We start from the raw sequence: 23,182 nt of genomic DNA, 5'->3' as shown, positions 1-23,182 counted from the left end.
ACTTTCGTCGTGTATCAATTTTCAACTTCAGAAGGTTCCATTCATTGCTTCGTATTATACTTTCAATCGAAAATATGTTTTTCCCAATCGCGAGATAGATGGTTTCTTTTTTATTATTTTTTTTTTTTTTAATCGAACATCACAGATTGCAATTTAATGGACATTTTCTATCAATCATCTACTGCCGCATCTATTCTATTTCTGTTTTATACTCTAAATTACTTTTTTTCTACTATCGTATACCTTCTTTCAAGCCGAAAAAGCCTTTACTTTCGACCACAAACCAAGTTTTACCTGAAATAACATTTTTCTTTATCACATATCCATTTTTATCCTTAGAAACTTTTTCCTCCCATTACACATTGCTTCTAGCACAGGCTACCCTTTGTATAATACTTTATATCAATTTTATAACCTAAACAGCTACTTTTTGCTGCTGTCGTGCATCACCTTTCAGTTTTAGAACCTTCTTCTTACATCTATTTATGTGACATTTTAATTCACAGACATTTTCCTTCGTCGCATATCGACGTCTATTTTCGAAAACTTCTGCCTCTCGTCACACATTGACTTTCTTCTTCTACCACGTGTAATCGCGTGCCAATTTTCAATTTCAAAACCTTTTATATTCAATGACTCGTTAGTTTTCCAATGCAACCTTCTACGCTGTATATCAATTTTCTACCCTAAATTACCGTTTCTTGCCATCATCTTACAATTCCGCAGTAGCAATTCCGAGACGAATTATTTTCGAGCAATAGGTCATCGCTGTGAAACAAATTTCTTATTAGAAGCTTCTTCGAGATAAAAATCTAACCATATTAATTTATTGAATCTTAAACGAAAACCTTATTACACAGTGGCAAATAACAAGCAAGAGAGTTTTTAATGATTTAAAAACAGCCTGTGAAATAAAACTGAAACGCGAAATCACCAATATTAACCATTCTCCGATATTTCTTTCAACGGTAGAAAATCGACAATAAAACGTCATATGTATTCCTCTCAAACGTGAAAAATTATTTAGCGATGAAAAACAGTACTTATTCACGCAAATTATTCAAAATGCAATACGAGCGTTTCCGAACAATTATAATTTATCATCCCCTACCAATTATTACCTTTTTACCTTGAACGGAAAACCTACAAATACAGACACGCATGACACAACAATTTCTGATCGAGTCTCGATATTTCAAGCGAGGGAAACAAAAACATACAATTTACACGTGGAAAATATTCAGTGAGGTGTGGAATATTACACAACGATACAGGAACGTGGGTACAAACAAACGTGTTTCACCGAGAGATCGATGGTTCGTGCGGCTTGGCCGATTTTCCAGCGGGTTTCGTTCGCGCGATTTAGGAATCTTGGTTTGCGTATACGCGTTAATTCGAGCCGATCGCTGGTCCCGGATCGTTGCCTATCTAAAAGCCTCGGTTCCGCGGTTTCGGAAGCCGTCCGTGTAATTGCCGCTCAAGCAGGGATCATTGCGATTACCATAGTTTTCCAATAAACTAATACGCGGTCGCGTATTACGAAATATTTTCCGCGGTCGGACAGTGCGGTTGCGATAAGCGCGAGCAACGTTAACGAACAACGATCGATACCGGAAAACCAGACGAGAGTTTACCTTGAAATCGACACTTGAATCAAGAATTCAATTGAATTGATACTAGAATCGAGATTAATTATTATCTTGGATCAAGCTAGCGTTCTTTCAGAGAATAGATCAGCTGAGATATTCAAAAGCCACTAGGTGATCAATTTCATTGTTTGTAAATTTCTCAATTTCATTACACGAGTACAGATTAATATTTAATTTCTAAACATACACATCCACACAGATGAGTTACCACCACAAGTCCATTTACTACAAGGAAGTGGCGTATAATAACAGTAAATGGCAAAGTCAATTTAGATAATAATGTTGGTAACGTTACTTCTCTCTATCTTTCAATTTACAGGGTTAAACGTTATAACTGCTGAACGGTTCACACGGCATGCTGAATATCATATTGGTGTAAGTGAATATAGCGTTAGTCGATGCTTGGTTTTAACTCGATTTTTCTAATCGCGTCGGAAAATTTCGACGTTGAAAATTATCGAGAGTTATTCCCAGGATGTGTTTCATCGTGAATGAGAAACTGGTTGCGATCATGATAGTTCCCACTCGAGAACGATAGTGTGTGATAAAATGTGATCCAGCGATTTGCAGATATTAATATCCCATAAAAATGGGGGGATTGGAATTTTTCATGGAACGAGTATTCGCGAGATTCTCAGAATGAATTTTATTATCATGGATTATTATCTAAGTTAATGTCTGATTAATTCAGAAATACCTGCTAGTTTCCCCATATTTATCGTGCGAATTTATAAACATGATTAACACGTTTATCATGAAAATTTATAAGCGATTATTTTAATACAACACAGAGCTGCCGATCGCAGCGAGAAAAAGTCTTGAATCGATTTCCAACATTTCCTTTACGACTATACACGTACTTCGTTTAACTCTCTTGAGAACTAATAACCCTGTTCCTTCATTTACACGCCAATTTTATTTTTGTAGGATATCTTTGATTGGAAGAAAGCCATTTGTAGTACGTCTTTGAGATTGAGGAAATTAGGATGTAAAATAGGGAAGAAAACATATAAAGGATAAAGATGGTAATATCCGAAGGAAATTGTTGAGTTACGTCCCTTTTAATTTGTTATTAATAATGGCACGTTCGTTCTTTAATTAGAATTTTATCGCCGTTAATTGAGCCTATGAAGCATCGACTGATAATTGAAATTTCCATTATCTCCGATCTCAGCTATTTAAAATGGGCGGAACAAGCTAACCGGGCTTCCACTTAAGAAATTGCCCTTCGGTTCTAAGGCAGCTGTCAATAACTAGTTATCAATATATTTCAGCTTCGGAAATGAAAGATTCGAACTTCGATTTAAACGATGTACAGGTTTTTGTAAAAAGATTTCTAAAAGTACGGCGTTCCAGATGAAAATCAAATCTTTGCTTAGGTCTCATTTCTTTCGGTATGTTCGTTAAATTACAAATTTGTAAAATAAACTATCAAATACCTTCGTCAGCCATTGTATATTTCCATTAAAAATCGTCCTCGTGAACCAAAATCAAATTTTCTTTCGAGATAAAAAAAAAAAAAAGAAAAAAAAAACAGAATAAGAACGATAGACACAGTAAAGGAGAAGTTTGAAGGAAGATTGTGAAAAACATTTCGAAACGTGATTCCGCCCCATATTCGAATGACTTCGTCGAAATCATATCTCTGTTATGTTCCACGGAATAAAGATTCGTAGTTACGTCTTGTTTTTTTCTTTATTCTGCCCAAGGGGACACGAGGAGCGATTGGCAGAGCTGAAATCGAAACCATCCAAGCGTGCAAGACAGTATCGTCGATTTCGCGAATTAAATCGACCACCATCCAGCTCGCGATTCTCCGAAGAAGCAAAAAAAGAAAAAAAAACCTGATCCTTCCTTTTAATCTATGTCGTCTTTTCGTTTCAAATAATTTCACGTGCCTTCTGATCAAAGAACGAGCGTACAGCAACTAAAGTATTTGAAAACCCAGTATAAATAAACTTTGTCAAAAAATAGTAAAAACTAAGTTAGAAAAGTAATGTCTTCTTTTCTACTTGTACCTAAAGTTTTTAATCGAAAGTTAGAAAAATAACAGAACAACATTGCTAAAACATACGTCAATATAGATCACCCTTCAAAAAATCAGTAACTAATATTTTTTTTATCCTCTCAAAGCAAGAACGAATACCTTTTTCACGCATGTTCAAATTTTTTTAATCAAACATTTAAAAACTATCGAAATACAAGCCAGAAACGAATATACTTTTTCTATGCGTGTCCAAACTTTCTAATAAAAAATTTAAAAAACTATCGAAAAGCAATTGGAAAAAGTACGTTTCTGAATTAATCAGAATTTTTCTCGACGTATTGTATTATTTTACCAAAATGCCAACAATACCATTACCATCGTGATCATCGAACGCAAAGCTGAATTGGCCGACCATGGAAGAAGTGCCATTTTCCATATCTCTTTCTCTCCCTCTTGTTCTCCAGACAGGAAGCGGTCCCGTTATCCCTAAAGCGCGCTTCTCGTATTTATCCGGCTTGATTAAGGGGCGCGTCATAGTCTGCGCAACAATGGACGATTTGTCAGTGTCCGAGTAGCGTTTTACCTTGCCAATATTTCGGATCGGCCATCCTACGTGCCAATTTCCTTTCTATTTCTTGCAAGCTTCTAACAACCGCTTTTCTACGTCACGCCTTCGTTGATGGCGTTGCTCGCGTTTTTTGATTACTCTTCGTGACGATAATGGCACTGCTAATAATTAGACTGCGGATTTTATGCAGTCTTATGCAATTTACGAAACATTTGAAAGTATACAAATGCAAAGAACGCATGTAGGTAAAATACATGGAAATACATAAAATATTCAAAGTAGACTACTCCTTATAATTTTTGTGGTTAACAAATGTCTTAATCGAGTTAACGATAAAACACTGTGAAGAAGAAAAACGAACGAGCCGTCACTTAGCATCGTTGACCGTTGAATCATATATCATTTTGAGTCAGGTTATTTAATTAATTTTATGAAAGTTAATTTTAATTTTCATTCTCTATTGTACGCGATAAAGAGCACGAATGATACGGCGTAGTACGCCAGGGTATAAATTAAGATCGAAATAATCTGACCCAAAGATTTAAACAAAATTGTTATAATCGTTAATGACTCAGCGACACCAATCGACGGTTAATAACGATAAAATTTCTAATAAAATTTCGGTATACGCGTTTAATTTATCCGATCGATGATAAACGTTCGTGATCAGATTTTGCGATAATTTTAACGCAAATTTTCACTAGCTGAAAGAGAGAAAGAGAGATATGGACTATCTGGCAGATATCGGCGCCAATATGAAATTCAGCAGTAATATCGAGGAATGGAAAACAGAGATACACCCTGAAACCCTGTGGCGTAGCCGCGAGTTCTAATACGAAGTGATTAAACTATTAACTTTGATCACAACGTATCGATGTCAATATCGCCGGGGAGAAAATTATTCACGCTAATTCGATATTAACGCTAGTGTCTCTGTTTGTCGGTCTTTGTAACGGTAATTGCAATTACCGTTCGCTTAGAATTAATACTGTGTTCTATGCTAATAAAGATAGAAATCGTTATGATGTTAAATTATTGTCAGAAAATAACATGTGCCATTATTCATACTTATCTTCTATCTAACCGACCTGAAAGGTAAAAGTTCAGCATAAACAGCCATTAAGATGCGTACTGCTTATGGAGAAGTTGCTTTTCACGAACCAAGTAATAAATTCCTTAGACGATCTTAACGCTTAAACGCATGATTTTTCCAAATATAATGAAATATTTTTAAACCGTCGATTTATGAGTTATAAAATAGATCATAGAAATTAGTATAAATAAATATAAATATATAAATAAATACAAATTCGAAATTAACTCGAAGAATCTATTTCAGCTTGCTATATTATTTTATTCGCATTTCGTGTCATTTTTGGAGCCACTATAAATTAGAATTAAAACTTACTGGGCAATTTGGGCAGCAAAGTTTTCTCTCTCTCTCTCTCTCTCTCTTAGGTAATGAAATTCATCTTTCTATCGCGTGTATGATATTAAATTTGATAACTGAAACGCGACATTTGATATTTTAATCGGACTGTATAACAATATTGCGTTGTCCCGTGTCATATGATGAAGCACCGCGCTAAGCACTTCCGGGAGCTTACGTTGCACCGCTAATTTATGGATCAATGTCGAATACAATATCCCCCTTTAGCCCGTGCGTATTGTTCGAAGGGAGCGTGTGACAATGATCACAGAATACACGAGTATGTTTCAACGTCGAATCTGATGCATCACGCGTACAATTTTCTTTCAACTTTGAACGGGGCCGTTCAGGCTTTCGGTTCCTTCTATTCCGTGCTAGATGTGTATTTCCATGTCCCAAAAAACATACTATTGGATATCGATCACCTGTTGCTGGGAATATTGGAAAATATTGAAACATCGATCGAGAATATATGTAAAAATGAAAAAGTCCAAATCATTTATGCTGGTTGAAGAAATTTTCGTTCACAAACTTCCTAAATCACTTTGTTTCTATCAGTTCTCTCAGTCCTCTTTTTCTAGTTGATTGATTCATATGCGTAGGAATATTTATCGAGGAGGGAGGACGTTTCATTGTTGCAAAGTTGAAATATTGTTATGGACTGTTGCAACACAGATTTTTCGAACTAGGCGCAGATTTTGTTTCACAGGTGCTTCGTGCAAACGCACCATGGAAATTGAACTGGATCGTTTCTAGTAATCAATAGTTATCAAATATACACATAATATTTTAATATCTTTAATTATGTCTGAATGCTAACATATCAACTAAATATATTTGATTTATTACTATTCGTGTATTATGAGTAATAAATATGTTAAATTACTATGTGTACATTTAATTTGCTTTCAGATTTACATATTTCTCTTCTGAATTGTACGAGACTTTAAGAAAACATTCCTCGCGAAGATTTAATATTGTACATTTTGCAAGCTGCTATATACGAATGTTATATACGTTTAACATATTTTTACTTCAGGGAATTTTCTGGCATTTGTTTTCCCAAGTTTTTAACATTGTATATCTTATTCAGATTCTCATTTTGTATTAATTTTCACACTATTAAGAATTTCTGTCTGTTAATCGAAATGCAACGTGAAAATAACGGATTTAACGTGGAAAATTGAAACGAATTCGTTTAATAGACCGCTCAATATGGTCGGTCATTTATCGTTTCCAATCAGTTTCCGGATATGCATAATGCTATCTCGCCACTTTCACGTAATAAAACTTCGGTCGATAATCGCTGAATTTCGTGGACCACAAATTCGTTAACAAACGATCATCTTGATAAATCTCGATGGTGGATTGGAATTACGGCGTCATTTTCAAATTTCTTCCTCTTCCCTTGAAATTAAAATTATCCATTAACAGAAACGTATCGCTTTCACATAATTCCATTCTGATTCTATACATAAATTCTCTTTTCAGTCCTTGATAATTTTGCACAATTTTCTACAATACCTGATGTTTCATAAAACTCGAAGCATTTCCGACTAAGTTTTTATAGAACATAATATTTTCATGAAAATGGGACACGAGTTTGTTGAATTACAACAGAGACAGAAAATAACAGAGTGTTTTTATCAATATTTAACATTTCATAACTATCTAGTTTTAAAAGCTAATATTCAAGTTCATTGTATTTAATGTTGCAACAAAAGAAATGTATGGAAAAGCAAGTCGACCATTCGAATTCCATTAAAATAATGACTTCATTTTACTCTATATTCGTTGGTAGCCATGCAAATGCGCAGTCTAATAATTGCTCAAGGGTATTACCAAGCATCTGAAACCATTCCAACCACCGAGTTTCATACTTTTTATACCTTCTATATTAATTACTTTCAGGACACAACATCTAATTCTTCGAAGTACCATCTAATGCCATTTTCTGGTGACAACGTTCAAGGATCTTATTACACTTCATTTACAGTCGTTAATTAATTTGAAATATGCCTTTCGTATTATCCTTTTGAATATCAAAAAAAAATGTTCATAACCTCAATCACGCAGGTTACTATTCATTAATTAATTTAATAAAATGCTTGTTTTTAGCCAGCTAGCGATATAAGAATGAAATAGTCGAACCAAAACGAACCTATCGTATTTTTCGCTCGTGTGGTTTTCGTATCGTAGCTAGAGAAATGAAATTTCTGTACGTGATTCTAATTCGATTAGGACTGTTGATATGCACAAAGTATTTACAAACCGTGAAAAGAATCTCCCGGGGGATCCAAACGAAACGTTGCGAACGATATAATTATTAAAGCATGCTGGCGTTGCGGAGAATCTAAATCAATGGAATTAAAGCGTGCCCGATCTCCTCGTTCGTTTTAAATCTCGTTTCTTTAGAAGGGGAAAAACAAACGGTTTTTAATAATCGTTTCGAACGACACGATGAGGCATTCGAACAGAAACGTTGCAAAAAAGGAATCGTCGATGCAATTACAAAGCTTTGTGTAAGCTATTGAAAATTCGCGGGGAATTTCGATAAATCACCAACTTTCCCACGCTCGGATAAATCATCGCAGTGTGAAATTACATCACTTTCGAGAGCTCGAACGAATTAGCCAACCGAGAGGGAAAAACGTTAAATTAATAACAACAGCGAAGGCTGGTAAACATTTCTGTCGGATTATTCGCCGTCTCTTTCTTCCCGATGAAATGTTTTCACCGTGTACGAACACGGTACACGAATATAGTTCTCACCATGTGTTTTCACATATGTATACGGTGGAACTGCTACAACCGGTGGGAATAACATTAGATAGAAACTTTGGCTTTTTTTATTCTATCCTGTGGCCCTTGCAAGTTTATCAAATTCAAGGCGAAAGGATTTATTTAATTACGAAGCTGGAGAGATGAAAATAGCCACTGTTTCTATTGCTCTCTGTGTCAATGGAATTATACGATATTTCATTTGTCAGAGGATTTGATTCTTTCACGAGGATTAAAATGGTTTTGAGGCCTGGATAAAATTTGAGCGGGAAATGCAAATATTATGTAAACAAAGATATTAGAAATAATTCAGCGAAATTGTTGATAAATGATGCTAATTCAACGACCGACAATATATTAACTAAACGTTTTAACCTATTCCAAAGTATCATATCCAAATGCAAACATGCAAGTTAAATCCACTCGAACTGGTTCAAAACAGGGTAATTTCCACTACGTATTTCAATTTGTACAAATATACATACGTATGATTGAACTCAATTTCGAAAGACGACCAATCGTCCAGAGGTAGAGTCTGGCGAGTTGCGCTTCCGGCAATAGCCGGAAGTCCGCGATTCGATTTGTCGAACCGAGCTACGAAAAACGAAGAAGCTCCGAAATATTCACCGGAAATTGAAGCAACGATGAAATAATGTTTGCGAAGAGGATAGAGATTTTCTGCACAAAATTCGCGAATCATTTACTTTGGAAAGCAAACGAGTTACCAACGAATGATGGTTGGGAATTTAATTAACGAATCAATAAAGATGATTCGTCTGGAGTATTTTAAATAAAATTTCATTTGCTGGAAGATTAATGTTACGCCATTATTTCCAATATCAAATGTTGGTATTTTATATTGGTATCGTTCAGAATTATCTCAACTGTTCAATCCCGAGAAATCAAGAAATCAGAAATCCTCAACGATTCAAATCTGAACGTACGAAACGCAGCGAGAGGTGAATGAACCTAACCTCAATTCGGAACACGTCATGTCCAATTCGACAACAAATCAGAACGATCTCGATCTCAAAATTGTCAGAGCGCCAGACCAGCTGTGTGTTCTTAACAAGATGGAAATATAGAGAGCGAGGGGTGGATGAAAACGCAAAAAAAGTGGGCCGGCGTCGCGATGAATCGAGCAGATTGACCAATCCGCGTCTGGATCGCGAGGATCTCGCGCGGCTGCGTCGCGCTGATAAATCGGATTCCGGCTGATAAATCAGCCGTGGCGCGACGATAAATTCGTGCCGGCTGGCGTACGTATCGCGAGGAAATATCGCGTGATCGTGTCCGATTAATAACCGGCCGATCGTCCTTCTCCCAGCGCCATGTTTTAATTAAAAGCGCACCCTCGCGGCCCATCTTCGCGATGCCTTTCTTCGGTCGAAAGTGCCGAGGAACCTCTATGGTGATTTTGCTTCTCGACTTATTTCTTCTTCGCGAATTATTGGATTACTTTAGGTCTTTAGGATACGTTTTTTCGAATAGTTTGGGATACTGAATTCGATTGGGCGAAAGAGTTCTCGAGGATGTAAAGGATGAACTTTGGGTTTTTGGCAAAAGTGATTCGATGGTTAGAAGCTCCAGATATATCGGTTTTTGGGGTACGAATCATTTAAGTGATTTCGTAGCTGAGTGGTTTAGGAAATTAAATTGGATCGAATAAGGATGGTCGATGTTTTGTCGAAATAAAATACGACTCTTAAATGGTTTGGAAATTGGATCCTATATTGTTGAAATACGATTATTGGAAAATTTTGTAATTCTGTAATTTCGTATATTGCTTTCAGTATCCTGAGAACTGAATCTCACGTCGAAAAGAAATGTTTAAGGAAATAATTACTATGTAAGAAACTTAAATCATCCAATGTGATCGAGATAAAATTGTGGTTACGCCGTGTTAAGCCCGTTGAGCCCGCATAGCAAGTAACCGTGTGTTATTCGATAGTAACATCGATTATGCAAATGGATCTCTAACAACGAAAAGTGGCCTCTTTAAATTTAATGTAATAAAGGTTTGCCATCGAGTTTACCAATATCCTCTTCTTTGATAGCGTTCTCAAAGGAGTAGAGTCTATAAAGATTGCCCTCGAGGAAAGAAAGCAGTTTGTTGGGAAGAAAGCACTGCTTAAAAAAGGGCGAATACCTTTTTTTTACAGGGGACAGTATCCTTCCCTTTTCGTAGAAAAAGCAATTTTTACAGGATAGCTCTTTGCCTGAGAAAGTAGCGTGTTTTTTCTTCTTTTTAAATTTATACGGATGAAACTCGAATTAACCTAGAAAAATGTAAGACAGAGGAATATGACGAAGGAGGAAGGAAGGAGGAAATTAATTGTTCAGTTTTTCGATCGGTATTACTTCCTGTAATTTTATGAACAATAATTTGTTCGAGACAGAGGCACAGACCCCGTTATCCATTCGATCATAATCTCTATATTCTCATTATAGCTCAGATCACGACACATTGTCGTGATTACAAACACAAAATTATCGAAGATAAGTATAATTTATGCGAAGGAAGATTGTTAGGACGGAAAGGATGTAATAAGATACAGTACGGTTTATGAACATTCCTGTTAGTCTTTGTTTTCTCTTCTGTGAAAATTCATTATACCACGGCTGTTGCATAAACTCTGACCATTTTAATTGCTGTCTACGAATATTGCAATCCAGTTTCTAATATTAGATAAGGATCGACATACGAGGATTCGCGAAAGAGACTTTACCAACATCCGTGATGGCACTCTCGCAAGATATCGCAAAGCCCTGATAACATTCAGTCCAATTCGTACTACTGCTATTATTTACGTACACAGAGTACGTAAATGATAAAACGAGGTTCCGAGTAGCTAATAAATATCGCAATTAGAAATTTATTCTTTCCACGCTGGGACGAATATTCTATTATTTAGCAATCTAAATATTTCCATAGCACGAAGACTATACAAACGATCGTCATATTTACCTCAATCACTCTAACTAAGCAAAACTCCAAAGAATATAGCAAATACGTCCCAACTTGCTATACAAATAATTTCTATAACTTCACAGTTATGCTAAGCACTTAGAGGCTATCGATACGATCGTTACGCTTATAAAAGAAGCCCCAAGATCCCGAAAACCAACAAATTCTCGAAGTCTGAACGATCGAATACGGCGAAATGCAGGAGAATCAGAATGAAAAACCTTGACTCGGCTAATTATAGAGGCGGGTCTTGAGCAGTGCTCGGCCTTGAGAGTCACTGGCCGGCATCACGATGCACGCATCGCCGTCAAACGCAGCGGTGCACGTGTGCATTCGAGTGTGGCGTGTGCATACGAAGCTATGAATGGAGCGAACTCTGCCCTCGACTTCCTATGCACCCTTCCTCCGGCGCCTTTGGTACACCGTGTGGTTCCTTTCCCTAGTTGCCTTCGTGATTTCCCTCTGATCCTCTCGCCGTTTCCTTCAACCTTTCTCCTTCCACGAACCACCGTCTCTCGACCGATCTGGCGTTCAGCCGCCGGCAAGAGAGCATAACGCGTGTAACGTGACGTTTCACACACGCGAGAGACCGGGTACCAAGGCTGCCGGGTACTCACGCTGGATAACCTTTGTCTCTGGTACAAGGTGATGGTGGCGACCATTGTACCTGTAAATGGTAACTCACACTTTCCGTTTTGTATACGAATGCAAAAGAAAGAAAAAGGCCGTGTAAATTGTCTTTATTCGTATTTCATCGAAATTGGAAATTCAAAGCGATCAGTGGACTACGAATTTTTCTGATTTTTGTGAAATTTAAAGGTATAGAAATGCGCACGATGCGTATGATATGGAAAAATAAAAAAAAACATTCGAAATAGAATATGTACTGTAATATTTGATAGATGAAACGAGCTTTTATTTAAATTTCATTTTGTTTTACGTTTGTTTAGAAAATTTAAAAATGCGTAGGAATCCGCAGTCCCGTAGCGAGGGGAAGGGGGTAAAGTAAAGTAAATTAATAGGATAAAAACGATCAGTGTTGTGCAATAGTTTCTCCATAGTTAGAGTAAATTGTATAGGACTATCTCGAATAGTAACTTTATTCACTATGACTTCGACGACCCTTCCTGTAATCTTTGCACACCGACGCTCGAAGGGCAATTTGAAGTTCCTTACAACAAATTTCTCATTCGATTCTTTTCTGAAAATGAGATCGTTTTTCCAAGACACGTCCGTTCCTTTGCCATTGTCCGCTTTGCACTAGGCAACTTGATTCTGTTCTTTTATGGACCCAACAATAGACTAGTTTCTTCCATATGAGCTTTACCGGTTCTTACAACTAATGGCGTCCTAATTCTTTTTGTTGTCATTTCCTCAACTTTCTGCTTGTTTTCTCGAAGTCGTTAGGAATGCAAGGAAGAAATTCCCACACAAAAAATCGATAGTGCAACTTTGTTTCTTTCCTCCGTTACTTGCACGAAGGGAAAATTTACGAAAGTTTTGTCTCAGCGACTTTGATTTCATTTGGAGAATTTCATTTGGAGAATTAATCTTCCGATTAATCGTGGATAAGAAGATTTAGCGAATCGTTTCGTCGAATAGATGTTACACAGAATGTTCGAATACGTCGGTGGAAATATTTATAAAATAATGCATTTACAAAGTCCTGCAGTGGATGTTGTGAAAATATTTAGAAACTTGACTTCTTGACTATTTCTAGCAATGTATTTTCCCTATTTCATCTCGATTTATTTGTTCAAATACTTTAAACTCATGGATTTCGCAGTAAGAATACAGCAAGTAGAAACGATCAGTCCTGGGCAGACACACAATCGCGTGGCCATTCCACTCGATAAAAGTACCTGTCCTCATTCATTCGACCATTAATACATTACTAATACATCTGTATCCCTCATTAAACCTTCTTACTGAAAAAATTACACCTCGAATGTTTTTTCAATATGCAAAAAGAAAAATCATTCGACGTTACATCATATTACTATCGATTCTCATCATCCAATTTCCATGTATCAATGTCTCTATAATTCGCAACACATTCGATAATCTACTCTCCGCGAATAAATCAGTTTCACGTGTCACGCGATAAACATTCACATTCATTTCCATCTTGTGGTATCTTTCACACTGAAATCCTATTATCCTCATTGACGGGATCCCTTGTCTTGAGCCACATTTAGCTACAAATTGGGCACGCCATACACCTTCAGTGGCTCGGAAATGAATTTATCGCAGGGCTGCGTTGCACTTTAAGCCACTCTGACGGTTCTACGCTCTCTCTCTATTTTTTATATCTTTTTTATTTTCCCCTTTTGTTCGATCCTGCGCGTCGAACAAAGGCCAACAACGAAATTTTTTTTTTTTTTGTTCAAACCGAAAAAATCGTTACGAGGCAGTCAGGGGTTATTTCACGATCGCGTTATTCTAGCGTGCACAGCTCCATTACAAATTATTCCGCGGTGATTCCGCGTAATCCTATTCACTTGGTGGAATAGGTTTTGAAAGGGAAACCGGTCACGCTTCCGGTGCGTCGAAAATTCACCTGGAAATTCGAGCAAAATGAGTCATTCACCATCGAATCGAGCTAGAAGCGATCTACTAGAAAATAAAGCGATGTATAGTTTAAATCGCTTTTGCATTTTGAACACTTAGTTTCCCTTCTATCCTTTTTTACTGATTAATTTTGATTCGTTTCGTGTGTATTATATTTTATATGATTTTTATCTCATTTTATACAGTTAAATTTTCATTTGCTTGTGACTGTGTTTCGGAATCGATGATACAATAAATGGAATTAAATGTCCTTTTTGTCTTTTTGAATGTTTAATTTTTCTTTTGGACGGGTTTCGTAGTTTAGAGTATTAATGTTGGCCCAGTTTTGTGTCCGAAATATCAATTTTAAGGTATTAATTTCGCTCCACTTTGGTATTTAAAATTCCCTTATTTGCAAATTTAAAATATTTTTCGCAGAGCAGAGTAACGTTTGAGGACTGATGATACGATAAATTGGATTGAATGTTCGTTTTTATTTTTTTATCCTTCTTCATCGACACAAATTGATAACGTGGAAATATTGATTCGTAAATGCTTATTTTTTCTATATCCAATCACAGATTACCTTTATTTATAGTAATAAGTATTATCGGTATTTTAAAATTAATCCTCGTGTTCATTCGTAAATTTACTCGTTAATACGATATACCGAGTGCTCCTATTTATTTTCCATATTTCAAATAAAATTTGGATACCGAAATCAAATAAGATTGGAAACATCGCAATTTCGACAACTGAAATTAAATTTAAACAGACGCTAGTTTACCTTTCCTTTATTACATTTTCATTTTATGTTATGTTCCATCAGACGCGTGTATCGTCGTTAATTTTGTTCGCTTGTAACCTGTGTTCGTGTAAAGCTATTAGTCAGAGAATCAGAAATTGTTTCTATAACTGTACGTGCTTAGGAATGCACAGTGTCATGAAAGTACTCTTGTAGACATTTCTTGCGAAGATTTCGAATTCCATAAAATCCAAGAATCCGAATAAATATAATTACTAAAATGTTCTTTCTTTGATAAATTATTAATATACATATGTGTCGTTTCCTAGTAAAAAGTTGCATCAAAGAACGAGACATTATGATCCGTAATTTACGAAACGAATTTTTAATTAATGATAAAGTTCGCCACGTCATCTGATATAAATAAAATTGGAAAAGTGATTTTAAATTTTTGCATGCTGGTGTATAAACTATGTTATGCTACACGTTCTGGACAGTGTGGTCATTGAAACGGAACGATCTGTCGCAGGTTGCAGGTACGAGGGTCGCAGATACGAAGAGGGCACGTCGGTGGTCACGTCCGAGCCCTGCTTGCAGTGCAGGTGCAGTGACGGTGCGCTGAGATGTCGTCTTCGAGTTTGTCCACGACTGCCAAACCCACCACCCACCGGATGTCGCGTTCGTTCGCCAGGAGAGAACGTCTGTTGCCCAGAATTAATTTGCAGCGAGACACGTTAGTACGATTATGAAAAATGTCTCAACTTCGCTCGGTTATGTTATACATCGCGAAACCAATCTGTTCTAAATTAGAATTATATAATGTAAAATAACATGTAATATTAGCAAAGAACGATGAAAACGATATAATATAATAATTTTATTTTATTTATTCGGCATACACCTTTGTATTTGAACCGAGTTATTTCTTTGCTAATACTAGATATTATTAGTTTCAATAAAAAAGCTCTAATAAACAATTTATTCAGGATACAGAGAGTTAAAGACGAATGAACATTTTCAGGTGACGCCATGAACATGCTACGAAGGTCTAACGTTCACGTGGAGGCAGAAGAGAAGCTTGAGGAACCTCAGAACTCTCGTTTTCAAGGTAATCATCGCAGAACTGTAGACAGAGGGAATTTAGAGACACCCGAAACTCGCTGGGCAACGATTATATTGATGTTGGATATTGTTCTTGCAACTTGTTATGGTATTAGAGAATAGTAATCGAATAGGCGTTGAAATATCGCTATCGGAATAAGATTGTTAACATTGCCACTAAGTTTGCCGAAACTGATGTGCTTGCACTTATTTTTAGCAAGTTTATAGAGTGGAGAATGGTCGTTGTGCTTTACGACGTAAGGGAAACTGTGGTTTACACCTTCTTCGTTGTTATCATAATCTACGATATGCTACCGCGGCCTACTATTCGAGGGCTAGTGCTGTTATTACCCTCCACTTCATTGGTATTACAGTTTACGACTTGAAAATTATCGCTCCTATAACCTATGATTTAGAGTTGCTGCTATCTGGCCCCACAATTTAGCAAACTTACCATTAAGGCTTGTAGGATTTTAATTTCTGCGAACGTTTGCTACCCATTCCTGTTATTTCTACCCTGTGTGCAATCTTTTTAATAATTCTACAAGCTACAATCGCAAATTAGAATTGCGAACTAGGTTCTTTATCTATCTTTTCTTTTCCTTCTTATTCTTTATCTTATAGGTCACTATCATTTCACTCCTTACAATGTTCAAATGGTTTTACTTTTCGAGATTAAAAAATCTCACGATCCTAAGACCTTAGACTTAAGGATTTGGAATTATAAATCCGCAAAAAAATTACAATTACGAGGTATTCATTGATTCAGAAAGATATCGGTGCATCTTCTTTCTTTTGAAAATATCTTCAAGTCCCACTGAAATGAGACTCAACGACATTTATTAACAGTTTTTTTTTTTTAACATAGATAAGCAATGTATTCTTTCAGAATACTCAATAGTATAGCTCTGAAAGGTACATATAGCGCGAGTAAGAAGTAAAGTTGCTTTCTCAAAGCAGACCACGTTCGAGAGTGGTTGCAGTTAAAAGATTCAACATCAGGCTGATGGTCGGTGGTGTTAACAATCAGGTTGCCTGCATGAGGGCGTGAGATACGGGCCTGGCTCGGCGATGATGGGCTCACGTAGATGCGAATACTGCTACTGCATCTCTGGAGCGAGAAAATGCATCAGACCAAAGTGCCTGCTGCCCCTGCCAGGATGCACTCCACTGTATGCCCCGCACTCCTGCTGCCCGGTTGCCTACAATTGCACCCGTGAGTGTAGTCTTCATTCGCCGCGAATCCAAATAATAACTCATACCGCATTCTCTTCTTCTCTGTTCTTTAAGATCTCCATTCGTCGACGCTGGCGCCGATCACGGGAAACGGTGAGTGAAACGTTTCATTTATTCCCCCTTTTTCTTTTCTTTCTCCTTTTTTTTGCATGGAAGAAGCTGAGTCAAGAAGCCGTACGTTCGAATCTCAAAGGTTTCGAAAGCAATTGCAATTACGAATTATTCATTGAATCAAACGGAGTACGCAACTATCATTTTCACCCCTGCAATTTTCGAAAGATTTTAGCTCCGAAAATTTCTGCTTCCCGAAGTTTTCAATCTTACGTCTTTGAAATATTTGCTTTCGTGTGCGAAGGATTGTAAAATTGGTGGTTAAAAAAAGAGTATTTTAATATGCAACATATAAGAAATATTTTTAATTCAGAGATACAATGGATCGTTCGTTAGCCGGTTCCACTGATCTAGTAGTTTATCTCTAGTGTAAAACTAAATTTTTTATAGTTTGAAAAATAAGCGTCGAAGGAAGCTTTTATGCAGGGACTTTCTTCATTGGCTTGAAGTCCAGAATAGTACCCGTACGATCAATATCCTTCGCGCTTGTTTTAGCATTCCGTAGACAGTATTGTACGTATATGTATTGCACGTATGCGTAGTAAAACTTTTCTCAATTATAACTAAGATGCGGAACAAAAAGTGGTTCGCATAACGGGCAGAAAAAGAGAGACGAAAGAGGAATTCTTAAAAAGCCTTTCGTAAGGATAATTAGATGGTACTCGGTACGCGATAAAACCTGACGCAATTTAAAGGGATTAAAGTTCGCCATGCAACGTCTCGCTGATTTTGCGCTGCGATGCGATTTTTCCTCATAAGCTGAGCTTAAATTTAAACTCGGCCAGCAAGCCGAATGGAGGGAGAGAGCCAGTCGGCTTCTTCCAAAGCGGCTGATACAGCGACCGAAGCAAACTTTCCTTTTTATCGCGTTAAACTTTTCGTCGCAACTTTCACCGGATAGAGGACCGGCTCTGTCTGAGCGGCTTTTCAGAAAAGACGGAACCGAACCGACTGCTTCTGTTTGCCAGACGATCACTAACCTACACGTTGAGCATAAATAGGCGATTGGAAATACCGAATTAACTCGAAAGTCGAATTTTAAAGAGCGTTCGATTCGTATACCGGATATTCGACGAAACATTTAAAGACTTTGATGTATTCGCTTCTCTTACGCTCATCCACAGTATTTATATTTTTGTATATTGCCACAGTTTAAAAATATCGTTCATTTTTTTAAAACCCTGTAAAAGTATCTGGTTACTTGGTAGGACTAAAGGCGAGTCGTTATGAAAAATTAACGGCCAATTCATATCACCATAATATTATATTATTGGAAATATTAAATATGAAGTTCTCACTAACAAATAAACAATTACCGATAAATAGGTGAATTTTATTAAATATTTCGTGTATCTACGTATCTATCGCGCTAGGCAATAACTTGATGCAAGTTAACCCTAGCAGTAAGATATAACGTCGTTTCTAATCTTTCTCAACCTACTTCTAGACGTTTATATTTCATATGTTAGATATTACAAGCGGAAATTTCTACCTATTTTGACTGTGTTTTCCACGTTTCCCATATAATAAAGATGATCAAATTTGGTACTTATGGAGGATAATGTACGTAACACGTACATACACACACATGCACGCGCGTTAGAAAGTTGAAGGGAAACGTTTTAATGCAATAATAGTTCGCTCTGCCAGTCGACGTTACGTTATCCCGTGACACTTCGTGCTTCGAAAAGATTTCCACCACGACAGCGGCCGCCGTTTCTCCGCTCGTTCACTTAACGCCCAGTTTCATTCAATTTTACGACGGCGGCCACCCTTTTCTTCCGTGGAAATGAGAAATCATGTTTCCCGGAAAATCTGACGCGTGAAACGACGACGTGCAACATTTGTTTTACTTCCGCGAATTTTTGCTTTCGACACTACATCCCTGCAGTTACTTAGAGCTGACGTTTTTATCTGCTGGATTTTTCTACTCCTTCTTCATTATTATCATTTGTTTCGAAAAAGTACTTTTATCTGTATTTTCGTATTAAAAGTATTTCCATACAATTTTATCGCGCAACTTTCGTACGCTTTTTTCATTTTACAACGTTTCGTTACAAGCTTTTTGATTGATCTTTTTTAAGTGTACTATTGTGTGTTCTTTTGGAATTATTTTGATTGGGTTTGTGCAATTGACATTTCAATTTGCCATTTCTAGTTCATTTTTTAAATTCTATCGACAGATTGTTTTTTTTTTTTTATTTAAATTCATCTTTCACGTTGCCTTTTTCATATTTAACCTGCGAAAACAAAAAATCTACTTTACCAAATCAATAGAGAATCGTTCTGCTCGTTTCGCTATCGAGATACCGTGTCTCCGCTCATAAAGAATTACACGCGAAGCGTATCCATTTCACCTGTCTGGATTCTACATATTTTCAATACATCTATATTATACAGGGTGGTTGGTAACTGGTGGTACAAGCGGAAAGAGGGTGATTATACGCGAAAAAAGAAGTCGAAAATATAGAATAAACATTTTTCGTTCGAGGCTTTGTTTTCGAGAAAATCGGCTTTGAATTTTCGCTCGGTACGCGTGCACTTTATCGCGTCTCGTTATAGCGGATCTCACTGTAGATCGTTGTCTCGATGGAAAAATTAAAAAAAATTTTTTATTCTATATTTTCGACTTCTTTTTTCGCGTAGAATCACCCCCTTTCCGCTTGTACCACCAGTTACCAACCACCCTGTATATTCCTTTCTTTTATATTACGTATGACAAAGTACTAAACAGAAACCTAATCGTATCCACATATAAAGAATGTACTTATACCGTGTCTTTACCTGGCAAAAATGATACCTGAAATATACTCATTTTCTCTGTCAGAATTCTTCGTATTTCCGATACATTCATCCCTTTGAGATTTTTTATATTTATATTTATATATATTTTTCAGAGATATTATACACAAAGCTATTCACGTCTATGTAGAGAATCAGTTTACATATTCCAGCATCGAGCTGCTATATCGTGACTTTACTTTTCCACCCTCAGAAACCGCATACCCCTTTCAGCATTTACCAAAAGACCAACACTCTCGGATGCCGTTGCTTGTCCATTTAACGGCCAGTTACACGCGGCCGCTCAAAACTTAAACCTCCCTCCAAAGCCTCGTTTCCACCCCATTAGAAGTCCATTCGAACCGCCGCGCGCCGACTTAATCCCGCACAGTTGCCAGCAAACTATCCTCGAAACTAGCCTCCTCTGGCATCGCCTAAAGTCTCGTCCACTGCAAGTCCGCCGTGAAAACACTGAATAACGATCGAACACCGGGTCCCATTGTTCGCTTCTCGTCATCGATCGACAGCAAGGCGTCTAATAACGGCCTCAGGGCGGTATCTTCTCGATAGAACTTAAGTTAGGATCGTCTCGTCGATCGATATTGACTTCCTACGTCCTTTTTGTCCAATCGCCGTATTCGGCGATGGCGCAAGGAGATTGGCTGTTCGTTGCTTTATGACAGCTTCCGGAGAGCAGATTTCGAAACTGCTACCCTCGGAACCGTTTCGGCGTTTCGAACCGAACGAGAGGTGATCGGAAAGTTAAATTAGCGGATTAGCGAAGTGATCCTGTTTCGATTTCCGAGAATAGGGCTGTAATAGATTGAGACTTCAAGTATAGCGTATGTATTCGATTTGAAAGTCGTGCGTATCAAATGTGTCGGATTTAAGGGATTTTTGTAGGATAAGGGCTGTTAACAAATATACCCAACGACTGAATGAATCAACGAAATAGTCGTATAAACGCCACGGATCCTTATCATCCAACGAAACGTTTTTTAAACAGGTTTAACAGATTCTATTCGCTCGAATAGTGTCAAATTTTTGTAGTCACGCGAGAGTACGAAATTTAATTAATTAGTATGTAAGTGTTATAGCAAATAGACTGGTGTGCCAAATGCTCTTTGTAACCGTTGTATGTTACGACCAGTTACGTAATTTATCGTTTAAATTCTTCAGCTAACAAAAAGGTTTGGTTCACAGGGTGTCGCGTGGGTTCGAGAGTGTACGAGGAGGGTGAGATGGTTCGGGACATCGAATGGAAGGCCGCCTGTGATAACTGTTTCTGCGCGATGGGCGCGGTACGTTGCGTGCCTCTTGCTTGTGCACCTCCTCTTCAAGGCTGCAGCCCGATCGTACGCGAGGGACACTGCTGTCCATCCACCTATAACTGCAGTGAGTCGTAATGCCTTCGCATCAGGGTTGCCGCGATTTTGCCCCGCCCGACTGACACGCCCGGATTGTGTTTTCCGGTTCGTGACCAATTACTCTCACCCTAAGACGAGTAACCTGTCTCTGAGTCAATCATGCTTCACACCGATGCTATCGTCGCTTCTTCCTCGATAACGATCGTACACGTGGTAAATCGCGTATCTTAAATTACTCTGTCGTTGTGACACGGCTCAAGCCTCTCTTTTGTCAAATAATATTCGGTTTAGAGAGGATTTTCATTAGAGACGATTTTTATTAGTTGCATCTTTTACGCTTCCACGTTGAACTTTTTAATTCGCGCATAACTTTTCTTCTTTCTTTTCGGCTACGATTCTATTCCCTAGGAAAATAGGGATACTGAAATTAATTTAACAAATATAACAGTTTCCTTTGCTTCAAACGACGACAGGACTGGCGGAAATATATCGAGAGAAATGGAAAAATTTCATCTAGCAAGCTCGTTAAATTTCATACTAACAATCGTCAATTCTCGCTGCGCAAAATGGAACCATTTTTATCTGAAAGTTACTTTTGAGATTGTTGATAACGATACTGGACAGTACACGCATCTAGCTTTTATCGTTTCTTTAGTTCATTTTCTTGTTTCTTCTAACGAAATGCTATTGAATTTTGTACGTAGAAAAATCTTGCATTTCCTTGAAAATCGAAAAGGATAAAAGGCACTTTGAATTCACCCATGAAGATTATCGATTTAAAACGATGGATCGTCATTGAAACGATCTGTTGAGGATTCGCTGCTAAACAGACGACGAAAAGATCCTTGCACGATCAAGGATAAGATAGAAAATCGTAAATCAAACCTCGTTTTTGATCGATTGGGCTAGTCGTTGAAATTGGTACCAGGGAATTCATGGGCAAAGTTAGTTTTGGTAGGGCGCGAAGATGGGGTATGAAATCGATGGTTTGTTACTACGAAGATATTGGAGTTGAAGTTGGAGGATTTCTCCGGAGGCATCGAGTGAATTTTTTAGCAGGAAACCCTGGGTACGGACGAATAAGTTTTGAATCGAGTTAGCGAATGAGAACGTGAAATGGCCAACAGGTCACTGAATGGGAATATGAAAAGCTTTATATATTTTTTTGAACATCGTAATACTCTCGAATTGAAGCGAATCGGCCAGAATTAAATAAATTCGAACAGAGAGTTTCCATTTTCTGGAAAACAACAAATTTTAATTCTTTGTCCCTTTTTTACGTTTTATTGTTTCGCGAAAAGAATTAAACGCGCAAATAACTATGCCGTTTTTCATAAAAATTCCAGACTTAATCTCGTAAGCTTGAAAACGTCACGAAACGGCGGAAGTTGGATTGAATTAGGAAATCGCGCAGGAAGCGTGGAATCGCGTGGAAAATCATTAAATTTAAATGCTCGGTTGAGTATCCGGATTCCGTGAAAAGGATAATATCCTCGGCGATTTCATGGTTCTGGAAAAGATTGGAATTTTTATCTCAACCTCAATTTTTCGTTTCGGCCGTAAAAGAGTCGCAATAACGACATTGCTCAAAGTTTAATTATCAAATGCCAAGGATCATGCTACGGAAATTTGCAGCAACCTATTAACATAAAGTCTTACAAGATTTTATTAAAATACATTTTTTTTAGTGAAATTAATTTTCATTTTTCCTTTCAGCTCGAAAAACCACGATAATGATATTCCTCGAAATTTAATTATCAACCACCAACGGTCTTTCCACAGATATTTAATCAAAACTTATTAAAATAAGATTTCAAGTTAGTGAAATACATTTTGGATGAAATTAAAGTGAAATAAATATTTGTCGTTGGTAAACCGTAGAGGAAGGTAGAAAAAGATATTATTTCTG

General features: G+C 37.3%; 1 protein-coding gene across 1 annotated transcript in view; it reads left to right on the top strand.

The window, feature by feature from the left end:
• The window catches only part of LOC117154045 (uncharacterized), a 67,527-nt gene that overhangs the window by 33,927 nt on the left and 10,418 nt on the right, over positions 1-23,182 (top strand). Inside the window, exons 5-9 of the mRNA XM_076617551.1 lie at positions 15,207-15,410; positions 15,699-15,785; positions 16,809-16,994; positions 17,069-17,107; positions 21,110-21,301. Coding sequence (XP_076473666.1) covers positions 15,207-15,410; positions 15,699-15,785; positions 16,809-16,994; positions 17,069-17,107; positions 21,110-21,301 — 708 coding nt within the window. The remainder of the gene's footprint in view (positions 1-15,206; positions 15,411-15,698; positions 15,786-16,808; positions 16,995-17,068; positions 17,108-21,109; positions 21,302-23,182) is intronic.

Source organism: Bombus vancouverensis, chromosome 3 (genome assembly GCF_051014615.1).
Source record: "Bombus vancouverensis nearcticus chromosome 3, iyBomVanc1_principal, whole genome shotgun sequence".
NCBI classification, from domain to species: domain Eukaryota; kingdom Metazoa; phylum Arthropoda; class Insecta; order Hymenoptera; family Apidae; genus Bombus; species Bombus vancouverensis.
This window is presented reverse-complemented; position numbering and strand designations above follow the sequence as displayed.